We start from the raw sequence: 14,473 nt of genomic DNA on the forward strand, positions 1-14,473 counted from the left end.
AATTCTCCGTAATTTCTGCCATCTCCAATGGGATCCCACCATCAAGCACAACTCCCCCCCCCCACCCCAACTTTCTGCTTTCTGCAGGGATGTTTTTTCTTTATCCACTATTTTCATTTTTACCTTATCCATACTTCTCCCGTCTGTTGAACCCACCCCCTACTATTAAAGCCCTATCCACAGCCCTAGTTATGTGGTTCACTATGATCCAGGTCCCATCATGGTTCAGGTACAGCCTGTCCCACTGATACAGCTCCCTCTTTCCCCAATTCTGGTGCCAATTTCCAATGAATTCAAACCCACTTCTCCTCATCACCTCCCCCTGGTTCTTCTCCCCAGGATGCTGCCTGGCCTGCTGAGTTCCTCCAGAATTTTGTGTTTGATGCTTGGATTTCCAGCATCTGCAGATTTTCTCCTGTCTCTGTCGTTATGGTCGCACCACCTACTACTCCTTGAGCGTTTCCGCCAGCGCTGCCTCCACACCATCCTCAACATCCACTGGAGTGACATTGTCACCAACATCAAAGTCCTCGAACAGGCGGAGGTCACCAGCATCGAGGCCATGCTGTTGAAGACGCAGCTGCGCTGGGCAGGACATGTCTCCAGGATGGAGGATCATCGCCTGCCCAAGATTGTGCCGTACGGCCACCGTGACAGAGGGGCACCGAAGAAGAGCTACAAGGACTCTCTGAAGAAATCCCTTTGTGCCTGTCACATTGACGATCGCCAGTGGTCTAATCTAGCCTCCGATCGCGAAGCCTGGCGACACACCATTCACCAGCCTGTCTCCTCCTTCGAGAGCGCACGCAGGGCTGGCATTGAGGACAAAAGGAGAAGGAGGAAGAACCGTGACACCGCAGCACCAAACCCAGAGCAGAATTTCCCTTGCAGCCGCTGTGGCCGGGCCTGCCTGTCTCGTATTGGCCTTGTCAGCCATCAGCCAGCTTGCAGCAGGCGTGGGCAGCCCCCTTCCTGACTCTTCGTTCGCAAAGCCAAGCCATGATGATGATATAAGCGTTGAACTGGGCAGGACGTTGAGCGAGTTTGATTGACAACAGAAGGGTCGGGGAGGGGCGTCGGACCTGTCTATCACGGGCAATGCGCAGGCGCAGACGGCATCAGCCTGTTCCGTGCCGGGGACTCGCGGAGGAGCGAGATGAACCGGGGTGAAATGCGCAAGAGACGGAGGTCCTCGACCCATGAGAGGGAAGATTTGCTGTTTAAAAAATCGAATTACCTGGAATGGGACGTGGAGGATGTCTGCAGCTTCCTGCGGATGCAAGGCTTGGAAACGTTTGAGCAATTGTTCAGAGGCAAGTATGGAATCAGAGAAACGTGCGAACAAGCCCCTGATTGTGCCGGCTCTTTGGGAAAAACCCTGCAGTGTTTCGCTAGAGAGCCGCTCCTTGGAATAGTTTCACCACGTGCCAAAGGCACAGAGGCCGGCACTTCCTCCCAATGCTTCATCCTTTTCCTGTGTATAGTGGACCAGATGCACCCAGAGTCCTTGCAAACCTTGCGGAAGCCTTCTCTCTCACCGCACTGATCATTTCAGAGTCGTTGTCATCCCTTCATGTGTTCTGCTGCGAACCTTTCTATTCTGTGTAATGTCAGTAACATAACGAATGAACGCACTACGGTGTGGTTGCATAACTTGGCATCGTCAGTGCCGTTTTTATTCACCATGAGCAATCTGAATGTCACTGCTAAGACCGGCATTCCGACTTGTCTTTGAACTAGATGACCATTACAGTATTGTCAATACTGCCCAACGCATCTCCGGCACCAGCCTACCCGCCGTCAAGGACATGTACACGGAAAGGTGCTGGAAAAGGGCCAGTAATATGAAGGATCCCACCCACCCTGTTCGTGGTCTGTTGTCCTACTTCCATCAGGGAAGAGGCTACGTAGCGTCCACGTTAGGATCACCAGTCTCAAAAACAATTACTTCCCCCGAGCAGTAAGGCTAATCAACACCTCCACACCCCAACCACTACTACTTTATCATTTCCTGTCAGTAACCTGATGTACAGACACACTCTTGTGCCTCGCGTCACTTTATGGACATACAGTTAATTTATGTATAAGCTATTTTATGTATCTATATTTGTGTATTTTTAAAAGTTGTGTTCTTTATCTTACTATCTCACTTTTTAAAATACAGTATTTCTGTTTTTGCACATTCTTTTAAATCTATTCAATATACGTAATTGATTTGTTTATTATTATGTTTTATTTCATTTATTTTTTTTCTCTCTGCTAGATTATGTATTGCATTAAACTGCTGCTGCTAAGTTAACAAATTTCACGTCATCATGCCGGTGATAATAAATCTGATTCTGATTCTGTTCTTTGTGCTGCATCAGTCTGGAGTAACAACTATTTTGTTGTCCTTTACACTTGTATGTTGGAAATGACATTAAACAATCCTGAATATTGTAAGAATCCACCAGTGGGATTTGTCAACAGCCACGTGAGTCAGAGTATTTAAGGACTGCATTCCCGCCGAAGAGTCAGCCTGAAACGTTGACTGTTTATTCCCCTCCAGAGATGCTGCCTGACCTGCTGAGTTCCTCCACATTGTGTGTGTGTGTGTGTGTGTGTGTGTGTGTGTTTTGCTCTGGATTTCCAGCATCTGCAGAATTCATTGTGTTTAAGATCTCCTTTGCTTTTTGTTGGTGGACCAGGTGCTTTTTTATGTAACGGTTACTAATTAAATAAGTTGTGCAAAAAAAAGGAAATTAAAAAAAAAAGTGAGGTAGTGTTCACTGGTTCAGTGTCCATTCAGGAATCGGATGGCAGAGGGGAAGAAGCTGATCCTGATTTGTTGAGTGTGTGTCTTCAAGCAATGAGAAGAGGGCATGTCCTGGGTGGTGAAGGTCATTGATGATGGACACAACTCCTTGAAGGCAACCTGGAGGCTACAGAGGCTAGTAACCATGATGGGGCTGATGAGTTTACGATGCTACGCAGCTTATTTCGATCCTGTGCAGTAGCCCCCTCCCCCACCCCCCATACCAGATGGTGATGCAGAGTTAGAATGCTCTCTGTGGTACATCTGTAGAAATTTGCGAGTGTCTTTGGTGGCATACCAAATCTCCTCAAATTCATCAGGAAGCCTTGATAAATTTCTCTGGGACCTCTTTGTAGCTTTCTTTGCTGGAACAGGGAAGAGTGGGAGAATGAAAGTGCTAACGTGCAGGAGACCTGAAAATACGTTAGCATAGAAATTCCTGTATTTTGTTTTAAATGGACTGCAAAATAGATAATTACAAGGTGCGATACATTTCATTTAAAAATATTAAATTGATGACACCTTCAAAAGGCGATGCATCAAGAAGACGGCATCCACCATTGAGGACCTTCACCCAGGAGATGCCCTCTTCTCATTACTACCATCAGGGTGGAGCTACAGGAGCCTAACATTTCAGAAACAGCATCTTCCCCTCCGCCATCAGATTTTGGAATGGACTATGAGTGCTACATCACTATTTTTTTGCTCTTTTTTACCATTTAGTATATTGTTTATTGTTACTTACTTGGGCCCTTAGCCCCCACTGGAGCACTGACCTCTCATCTCCATCGACCTCTGAAGTGGACGGTATGGCTGGAGTTCATCAATGTTTCTGCAATCCATTGTATCTGCTGTACGGGGGATTGGCCTAGATCACGGGTCCCCAACCGTTTTTGCACTGCGGACTGGTTTAATATTGACAATATTCTTGCGGACCGGCTAACCGGGGGGGGTTGCCAACGGCCAACAGTAGCAGTCAAATACGTAAACACGAGGAAATCTGCAGATGCTGGAAATTCAAGCAACACACATAAAAATTGCTGGTGAACGCAGCAGGCCAGGCAGCATCTCTAGGAAGAGGTACAATCGACGTTTCGGGCCAAGACCCTTCGTCAGGATTAACTGAAGGAAGAGCTAGTAAGAGATTTGAAAGTGGGAGGGGGAAGGGGAGATCCAAAATGATAGAAGACAGGAGGGGGAGGGATGGAGCCAAGAGCTGGACAGGTGATTGGCAAAAGGGATATGAGAGGATTGTGGGATAGGAGACCTAGGGAGAAAGAAAAGGGGGAGGGTGGGAAAAACCCAGAGGATGGGCAAGGAGTATAGTGAGAGGGACAGAGGGAGAAAAAGGAGAGAGAGAAAAAGAATGTGTGTAAATAAATAAATAACGGATGGGCTATGAGGGGGAGGTGGGGCATTAGCGGAAGTTAGAGAAGTCAGTGTTCATGCCATCAGGTTGGAGGCTACCCAGACGGAATATAAGGTGTTGTTCCTCCAACCTGAGTGTGGCTTCATCTTTACAGTAGAGGAGGCCGTGGATAGACATATCAGAATGAGAATGGGACATGGAATTAAAATGTGTGGCCACTGGGAGGTCCTGCTTTCTCTGGCGGACAGAGTGTAGGTGTTTAGCAAAATGATCTCCCAGTCTGTGTCGGGTCTCGCCAATGTATAGAAGGCCACATCGGGAGCACTGGACACATTATATCACCCCAGCTGACTCACAGGTGAAGTGTCGCCTCACCTGGAAGGACTGTCTGGGGCCCTGAATGGTGGTAAGGGAGGAAGTGTAAGGGCATGTGTAGCACTTGTTCCGCTTACAAGGATAAGTGCCAGGAGGGAGATCAGTGGGGAGGGATGGGGGGGACGAATGGGCAAGGGAGTCGCATAGGGAGCGATCCCTACGGAATGTAGAGAGGGGTGGGGAGGGAAAGATGTGCTTAGTGGTGGGATCCCATTGGAGGTGGCAGAAGTTACAGAGAATAATATGTTGGACCTGGAGGCTGGTGGGGTGGTAGGTGAGGACAAGGGGAACCCTATTCCTAGTGGGGTGGCGGGAGGATGGAGTGAGAGCAGATGTGTGTGAAATGGGGGAGATGTGTTTGAGAGCAGTGTTGATGGTGAAGGAAGGGAAGCCCCTTTCTTTAGAAAAAAGGAGGACATCTCCCTCGTCCTAGAATGAAAAGCCTCATCCTGAGAGCAGATGTGGCAGAGATGGAGGAATTGCGAGAAGGGGATGGCATTTTTGCAAGAGACAGGGAGAGAAAAGGAATAGTCCAGATAGCTGTGAGAGTCAGTAGGCTTATAGTAGACATCAGTAGATAAGCTGTCTCCAGAGACAGGGACAGAAAAATCTAGAAAGGGGAGGGAGGTGTCAGAAATGGACCAGGTAAACTTGAGGGCAGGGTGAAAGTTGGGGGCAAAATACATTGGGTTTACCCCTAGAAGGACTACAATGACTATGAAGCCTTGCGCGGGCACCGGTGTGCATGCGTATACGTGCCGATTTTTCCCCTTCCACAAGTCGTTTTTGCCGATTCTGTTTGTGGGGGAGTGTTAATCATGACCGGAATATAGGTGATAAGTGGCTAATACACTCAATTTCATTTCTAAAAGGGGTTATATGATGAATTTAATATTAAACACACAGCGCATATTTTCCTCGCATGAATATAGTGATAAGTCAATTATCAGGGGAGGACAGGGGAGCTTGAAGTAAGTGTTGAACGAACTTCCAGTAGAAGTGGTAGAGGCAGGTTCGATGTTATTATTTGAAGAAAAATTGGACAGGTATATGGACAGGAAAGGAATGGAGGGTTATGGGCTGAGTGCAGGTCGGTGGGACTAGGTGAGAGTAGCGTTCGGCACGGACTAGCAGGGCAGAGATGGCCTGATTCTGTGCTGTAATTGTTATATGGTTATATAAGTAAGTCAATAGCATCATAACATTTTAAGTAATGTTTGGATATTAAACACACAGCACATATTTTCCCCGTATGAACATATAAAATCATTGCAACACACCAATATCGCTGAATCAGTGGGAGCCCTGGGCTTGTTTCCCTGCAACAGGACGGTCCCATCAAGGGGTGATGGGAGACAGCGATACTCGAAGGGGGTTCCTTATGTCCAGTCTATTCCGCAATTTAAATTTCGTTGCAGTCATTGCAGAAAACTCCACTTCGCCGGAAAATGTTGGAAATGGAAGCAACGTTTTCAGTGCTTTCGTGGCTATCTCAGGATATTTAGCCTTGACTTTGATCTGGAATGCCGGCAGAGATGTTATGTCAAACATACTTTTCAGCCTGCCGTCATTTGCAAGCTTGAGGAGTTGATCTCCTTCCCGTACTGACATGGACGACGTGCGGGTAATGACCTCGCGTGCGTAATGGCTCAACAGTGGGCGTGACAGGGAATGAGGAAAGATTTCTTCGCGGCCCGGTAGCTCATGCTTTGCGGCCCGGTTGTTGGGGACTGCTGGCCTAGATAGCTACCCCAAATCCATGTTGGCTAGCCTTACCCGTTTCCACCTCTCGCAACCGGACCATAGGGTTGGACTTTGAGAGACATATTTCTTATTGTTAATTATAGTAATTTTTTTGTTTTGTATTCTGTTGCTGCCACAAAAGAACAAATTTGGTGATCTGTGTCTGATAATAAATCTGATTAATGAATCAGACAGAATCTGTTCTGTTCTCACTGATCTGTAGATTGTGAAGTTTGTTGTTTCCCAGCAATAATACAGAGCAAGATATAAAAATTATCATACATTACAAAACAAGTAGTGCAAAAAAAAGTGACTAAGTAATGTTCATGATCACTCAGAAATCTGCTGGCAAAGGGGAAGGAGCTGTTCCTAATTGATTGAGTGTGGGTCTTCGAGCTCCAGTTCCTCCTTCCCAATGGTAGTAACAAGAAGAGGGCATGTCCCAGATGTTGATGGTCCTTAGTGATAGATGCCACCCCTTCTTGAGATGCCATCTTTTAAAGACATTCTCGATGATGGGGGGTTGTGGAGACTAGCTCAGTCTACAACCCTTTGCAGCCTTTTACAGTCCTGTGTATTGGAGGCTCCACATCAGGTGATGAAGCAGGCAGTCAGAAGGGTGCACAGAATATCCAGAGCAGGGGTTCCCAACCTGGGGTCCGTAGACCCCTCCGCTAACGGTAGGGGTCTGTGGCATTAAAAAAGATTGGGAACTCCTGATCTAGAGAAATTTGCAAGAGTCTTTGAAATGGAAAAATTGAAACTGACAAAGCTGGTTGAGAATGTCCTGAATAAGTTGAACATAATTCCATCATTAAAAAAAGGTCCGTAGCGTATAAAAGCAGGAATTCATGATGGAACTTTATAAAGTATCCTCACTTCATATCTGGCCACCGTACGTGGAGAAAGTGGAGGCATTAAGAGAGGGTCCAACAACGATCTTTAATAGTGTGGCGAGGGACTACAGTTACAGAGAGAGATTTGAGAGGTTGGGGTTTGTGTTAGAAGGCAAACAAGACATTTGAGAGAACAGGACATCGAACATCACAGCACAGTACAGGCCCTTACCTCCACGATATTAACCTACTCCATGATCAATCTAACCTTTCCCTCTGGATTGCTGTTTATTTCCTGATCCTTGGGGCTCTTCTGGGAATCAGGAATGACAAGATCTCAGTTTATTCAGAGTACAAACGAACATCTGAATACTAAGCAAACTAAATAAAGATCTGAGAAACAATGCTAAGAGGTGTAAGACAAAGGAATAAAGATGGCACTTCTGAAACATCCGTCACTTGTTCAGATGAGGGAAATTCCTTGGGGATAAATTAGTTAATAGTTTACATAATTAAACCATTGTGTCACATGGGTAATGTGCTTATACTTAGCCAATGGAAGATTAGAAAGGTGATGAACCGTTAGTCTGCCTGCTATACCATTTTCTGCTAGTGAATGTGAAAAATGTGAGTTTGTTTAAAAAGTACAAATCTCATAAAAAGTATTATTTAAAAAAAACAGTGGTTTCCAACACCTCCCTCATGGGCCTTCATTTTTTTTAGTTTTAAAATTTTTTAACAGGACAGTGCTGAGTAGGGGCTTCAAGCCACACCGTCCTAGCATCCCCGACAACCCCAATTTATCCTTAACCTAATCATGGGACAATTTAACCTACCGGGTATGTCTTTGGACAGTGGGAGGAAACTGGAGCACCTGGGAAAACACGCACATTCCACGGGGAGGATATACAGATGGTGCTGGAATTAAACTCCAAACTCCACCCCGAACTGCATTAGCATCATGCTAACTGTTATACCACTGTTGCACCCTTTTATCATAAGAGTCTCTTAATTGTTGCTGTACGTATCTGTATAGATGTCTATGAAATGATGTGAGTTCTGAGGTTTCTTATTGAACAAACTTTGAACTTTGTTGTCCCCCATCCATCGTCTCTCCCCAGATGAAAAGTTAGCCGGTGCTGCACTGCCCTATCTGGCGGAACGTGATTTGGCACAGCTGGGTGTGAGGTGAGCAAAACAATTGTGTCATGTATGTTGTGTACCTGAGTCCGAGTCCTAAGGAAGTGAAATTATAGAATCGTATACAGAACAGAAACAGGTCCTTCAGCCCATTTAGTCCATTCCAACCTAGCCCTCTGCATAGTCTCATCCAACTGCACCTGAATCCTTCATACCCCTCCCATCATGTACTTAGCCAAACTTCTCTTAAATGTTGCAATTGAACCTGCATCTATTACATCCACTGGCAGTTCCTTCCATTCTTGCACCATCCTCGGAGTGAAGAATTTCCCCTCCTCAGAATCCCCTTAGATCTTCCACCTTTCAAACTAGACCTATGACCTCTTGGTCTTGTCTCACCCAACCTGAGGGATAAAAGCCTGCACGCATTGACCCTGTCCATTTCCCTCAATTTTGTATACTTCTGTAAGATCTCTCCTCATTCTCTAACCTATTCAGTCTTTCTCCGTTACTCAGGTCCTGGCATCATCCTTGTATTTTTTTTTCTGCACTCTTTCAATCTTATTGATAGCTTTCTTGTACGTAGGTGACCAGAATTGCAATACTACAAGTACTTTAAATTTGGTTTCACCAGCATCTTGTACAACTTCAAAGTCACACCCCAACTCCTGTCCTCAATATTTTGATTTGTGAAGCTCGATGTGCCAAGTACTCTCTTCAGTCCCCTGTAAAGGACTTAGGCTCTGTATTCCCAGGGATGAGAGAAGTGATGGATGCAGCAAAAGAACTTTCCCGAAAGGGTGAAGGAAGTTGGAATTCTCATCCCTGTGCTCATTGGCACTGGCTGCAGCCTGGTTGGTTGATGCAGTGGTCCTCCAGCTGATGCACAGACCCAGGTCTCATGGCTTCAGTGACCCAGGTTCGATTCTGTCTCGGGTGTTGTCTATGTGGAGTTGCATGTTCTCCCTGGGACTGCGTGCATTTCCCCCTGAGCACCCCTAGTTTCCTCCTACAGCCCCAAAGACCAGCTGGTTGGTAGGTTTAATGTCCTCTATGACTTACCGATTGTACAGGAGTTAACGTGAGAGTCGATGGACTAGGAAGAACAACAGCTTGGCATGAACTAGATGGGCCAAAAGGCTTGTTCCTGTGCTCTAGTGCTCTGAGGGTTGCTTATGACCCCGTCAATGTCAGGGTAGAGCTTAAATTTATGCAGTAAATTTTGGGTAATTGCCAACAGCCAGACGTACTTGGTCAGCGATTTCAAGAAGCACTTGTTAGATATCAGCAAGTCTACCAATATTCCCGCACAATACACAAAATTAGAATTGCACGTCTACGGTCAGTTTCTCTATGATCTCGGACAGAGGTTAACAATATCTCATCACTAGCGTGACCTATTGATAGCTATTGTTTCTTTTTAAATCTTTTTATTAATTATTATTGAAAATCAACAACAGAAAAAAAAATCAAAATAATCAAGATAACATATCCATATGTAAAGTCAAAGTTAAACTATCAACCAGGCTGAGCAATATATCAATAATAATCAAAAAACAAAGTACTAAAGCTTTTTTTTGGAAAAAAGGAAAGAAAGAAAAAAAGAACCCTTACTAACTAAAACAGAGAAAACCCCTAATAACTAAAAAAAAGTTTTTCCTTTTTTTTTTAGCTATTGTTAACTAGCACAAGCAAAGCAGTGTCTGCATCTTTTCCTATCATCCTCATGACCCAAGCCTTGAGCAATAATTTGCTAGTCAAGCTTGACACAAAATTTAATTCAAAGTTTAATTTTCCTCTTAATTTATCTTCCACAGTACCACCTTCCTCGATGGCAGTAATGAAAGAGGGAGATGATAGGAAAGACTTAGAGGAGTACGGGCAGATAGAACTGGATTAAAATGCACAAACTCAGCAAGTCAGGCAGCATCTGTGAGGGCAATAAACAGTCGAATTTTCAAGCTGTATTGGAAAGAAAGGAGGAAGATGTCAACATGGAAGGAAGATAGTCAGAAGGTGATAGGTGAAGTCAGGTGGGTAGAAAGGTAAAACCTTTTGGGAAAGAATTAAATGACTATAGTGACAAGAACCATACACCTGCTCCAGCTGTTATGTTAACACGAGGAAATCTGCAGATGCTGGAATTTCAGGCAACACACATAAAAGTTGCTGGTGAACGCAGCAGGCCAGGCAGCATCTCTAGGAAGAAGTACAGTCGACGTTTCGGGCCGAGACCCTTCGTCAAGACTAACTGAAAGAAGAGCTAGTAAGAGATTTGAAAGTGGGAGGGGGAGATCCAAAATGATAGGAAAAGACAGGAGGGGGAGGGATGGAGCCAAGAGCTGGACAGCTGATTGGCAAAAGGGATATGAGAGGATGGGGTACAAGGGGGAGGTAGGGCATTAGCAGAAGTTTGAGAAGTCAATGTTAATTGACAATGAAGCCTCCTCTGCTGTAAAGATGAAGCCACATTCAGGTTGGAGGAACAACACCTTATATTCCGTCCGGGTAGCCTCCAACCTGATGACATGAACATTGACTTCTCAAACTTCTGCTAATGCCCCACCTCCCCCTCATACCCCATCCATTATTTATTTATATACACACATTCTTTTTCTCTCTCTCTCCTTTTTCTCGCTCTGTCCCCCTCACTGTACCCCTTGCCCATCCTCTGGTTCCCTCCCCCCTTTTCTTTCTCCCTAGGCCTCCTGTCCCATGATCCTCTCATATCCCTTTTGCCAATCAACTATCCAGCTCTTGGCTCCATCCCTCCCCCTCCTGTCTTCTCCTATCATTTTGGATCTCCCCCTCCCCCCTCCCACTTTCAAATCTCTTACTAGCTCTTCTTTCAGTTAGTCCTGACGAAGGGTCTCGGCTCGAAACGTTGACTGTACCTCTTCCTAGAGATGCTGCCTGGCCTGCTGCATTCACCAGCAACTTTTATGTGTCCAACTGTTGTGTTGTTGGTTTAATGTAGTCAATGTATTTTGATCCCTGAATTATGTTAGTTGCAAAAGAAGTACGTACACTCCGTGGCCATTTTATTAGGTACACCTGTACATCTTGTTAATGGAAAAAAACTAAGCATTAATCTAATGAGCATGATATACATTAACGATCAGGAAGAGGGGTCAGAGTGTAGTGCATCTAAGTTTGCTGATGACACCAAACCGAGTGGAAAAGCAAATTGTGCAGAGGAAACAGAGTCTGCATAGAGATATAGATAGTAGGCAAGGGTCTGGCAGATGGAGTACAATGTTGGTAAATGCAAGGTCATCCAATTTGGAAGGGAAAACGGAAGATCAGATTATGATTTAAATGGTAAAATATTGCAACATGCTGCTGTGCAGAGGGACTTGGGAGTGCTTGTGCATGAATCACAAAAGATTGGTTTGCGGGTGCAGCAGGCTATCAAGAGGTTAAATGGAATGTTGGCCTTCGTTGCTAGAGGGATTAAATTTAAGAGCAGGGAAGTTATGCTGCAACTGTATAGGGTACTGGTAAGGCATTATTAGGTACTGGCATCTAGTGTACTGCATGCAGTTCTGGTCTCCTTACTTGAGGAAGGATATACTGGCTTTGGAGACAGTGCAGAGGAGGTTCACCAGGTTGACTCCAGAGATGAGGGGGTTAGACTATGAGGAGAGATTGTCGGTTGGATGAGAGGAGATCATATAGAAACATATATAGCCCCCCCTGGCCAGCCTCAGGATCACTCGGCTCGCTGTCGTCCAGGGAAACAGCCCTCGGCCCCGCCAAACTGGGTAATTAGTTTGTGTGGATACTGTGTGATGCACCCCACACCCACCTCGCCCAAATAACAGACAATACACCAGATACGATTAAATGCTTTACAGTTTATAGATATTACTGGAACTATATAATTAATAGAGAATAAAATATAAAAGGAAAATAAAAGGCACCACACTTATCAAAGTTCAATCACTTCGTGCACAAACAGTTGGAGCTCAGGACCCTTCTTCTTTACCCTGCGACCCCTCGAACCACTTCGACCAGGCGCCTGGGTCCAACAACGGTGGTCGACCAGACGCTGCACAGGAGTCTGTCTCTGTCTCCTCTCCTCGCCGAACACCTTGCTCGGGGTCCGACCCTGATAGTGGACTCACAACACTTGGTCCATCCTCTGTCTCTCTCTCCCGCCTTCTGTCCCAAAGCCCCGCGCATACAATATCTTCAGACACACCAAAAGCATAACAACTATCGCAATTGGTTCATTCGTCGTCATATCAATAGATAATCCAAAACAAACTGCTAGCGGGACGACTTTCTCAGCCGTTAACATAACAAAGAAGCCCTTTCAATTATAACATAACAAAGAAGCCATTTTAATTAGACTACGCAGTGACAAAAAAAAGAAACCCCCTTACACATATAAAATTATGAAAGGGATAGATAAGATGGATGCAGGAAAGTTGTTTCCACTGGTAGGTGAGACTAGAACTAGGGGACGTAGCCTCAAGATTCTGGGGAGTAGAAACTACTTTTCCCAGAGGGTGGTGAATCTGTGGAATTCTCTGCCCAATGAAGCAGTGGAGGCTACCTCAGTAAATATATTTAAGACAAGGTTGGATAGAGTTTTTTGCATAGTAGAGGAATTGGGGGCTATGGGGAAAAGGCTGGTAGGTGGAGATGAGTCTGTGGTCAGATCAGCCATGATCTTATTGAATGGCGGAGCAGGCTCGATGGGCCAGATGGCCGACTCCTGCTCCTATTTCTTCTGTTCTTATGTAATAATATGGAATCAATTCAATGTGTAAAACCATGCAGACATGGCCAAATGGTTTACATGTTGTTCAGAGCAAACTTCAGTGATCGGAGTGACTTTGACCATGGAATGATTGTTGGTGCCAGACAGGGTGGTTTGAGTATCTCAGAAACTACTGATCTCCTGGGATTATCACACACAACTGTCTCTGGAGCTTACAGAGAATGGTGTGAACAGCAAAAAGAAACATGCACTGAGTGGCAGTTCTGTGGACATCAATGTCTTGTTACTGAGAGAGGTCAGAGGAGAATGGTCAGACTGGTTCAAGCTGACAGGAAGGTGACAGTAACTCAAATAACCACATGTACAACAGTGGCATGCAGAAGAGCGTTCTGAATGTATAACACATCGAACTTTGAAGTGGGTGGGCTACAGCAGAAAACCACGAACATACACTCTGGCCACGTTTATTAGGCACAGGTAGTACCTGATAAAGTGCTCTCTGGGTGTAGATTGGTGGGAGTTCGAGCTGTGTTGGACGTTGTTGTGTATCACTGTCCCCTTGTTGCTAGGGAGATGACTGATGTGGTTGCTCTTCTAATTTCCATCTAGCACCCTGGGAGATCGAATAAAACTTATCAACTGTATCGATGCCCTCTGGAAGAGTCCTATTGATGCGAAGGTAAGGTAACACCTCTGGTGGGCAAAGTTCTCTCTGAGGTGCACACGCAAATGCAAACACACACACACACACACACACACACACACACACACACACACACATATCTTTTGCTACTAGCGCACAAAGGAATGTAAACTGCACGCAAAAAGGCTGTCACCCTCTACCTCTGGCATGTCAAGTATATTTCATGATCATACACAATCATATTTCCTTTTCTGGTATCTGATGTTGGCAACGTGGAGTTTGCAATGATTGTAGATTTTAGAAATGCCTTATTTATACTGTTTTCTATTGAAGAAGTTATTCACTGTGCACATATTATTGTCACTTGGCCAAAAAAATTGTACAGCACAAGATTTTTGTGCACACTGGTCATTACAAATTAGGGGGAACATTGGTGGTGGGGGATAAGAGGTCACCAGATTTCTGTGGACTATCACTCATGTTCAGTCACAGGAGTGTTAAGGGTTTGCCGTGGGTTGAAATCAGATAGAGGTTGGTGTTTTGTGGCAACAGTACAGTGCAATATGTTTAAAAAAAAATTGCTACAAGGTATGATAAGAAACTTGACAAAAAGTAATCAGAGCAAAAGTACTAAGGTAATGTTCATGGGTTCTCAAACCGTTCAAAACTCTGTGCACGAGGGGAAAAAATTGTCCCTAAAACATTGAATGTCTGTCTTTGTTCAGTCTGTCCTGAACCATGGTCTTGGACTGAGTCATCAGCCAATCAGTTTTGCCTCAACAGATGCTGCCTGACGTGCTGAGTTCCTCCAGTTGTTTGTTTTATGCTCTAGACTCCAGCAGAC

The 14,473-nt window shown here is 45.1% G+C and overlaps 1 protein-coding gene across 1 annotated transcript in view; it reads left to right on the top strand.

The window, feature by feature from the left end:
• The first annotated feature begins 592 nt into the window (after window positions 1–592).
• LOC140187929 (deoxynucleoside triphosphate triphosphohydrolase SAMHD1-like) overlaps window positions 593–14,473 on the top strand; it is a 64,109-nt gene continuing 50,228 nt past the window's right edge. Inside the window, exons 1-3 of the mRNA XM_072243802.1 lie at window positions 593–1,313; window positions 8,239–8,305; window positions 13,596–13,665. Of these exons, the coding sequence (XP_072099903.1) occupies window positions 1,157–1,313; window positions 8,239–8,305; window positions 13,596–13,665 (294 nt within the window). The 5' untranslated portion in view covers window positions 593–1,156. The remainder of the gene's footprint in view (window positions 1,314–8,238; window positions 8,306–13,595; window positions 13,666–14,473) is intronic.

This window comes from Mobula birostris, chromosome 2 (assembly GCF_030028105.1).
Source record: "Mobula birostris isolate sMobBir1 chromosome 2, sMobBir1.hap1, whole genome shotgun sequence".
NCBI lineage: Eukaryota > Metazoa > Chordata > Chondrichthyes > Myliobatiformes > Myliobatidae > Mobula > Mobula birostris.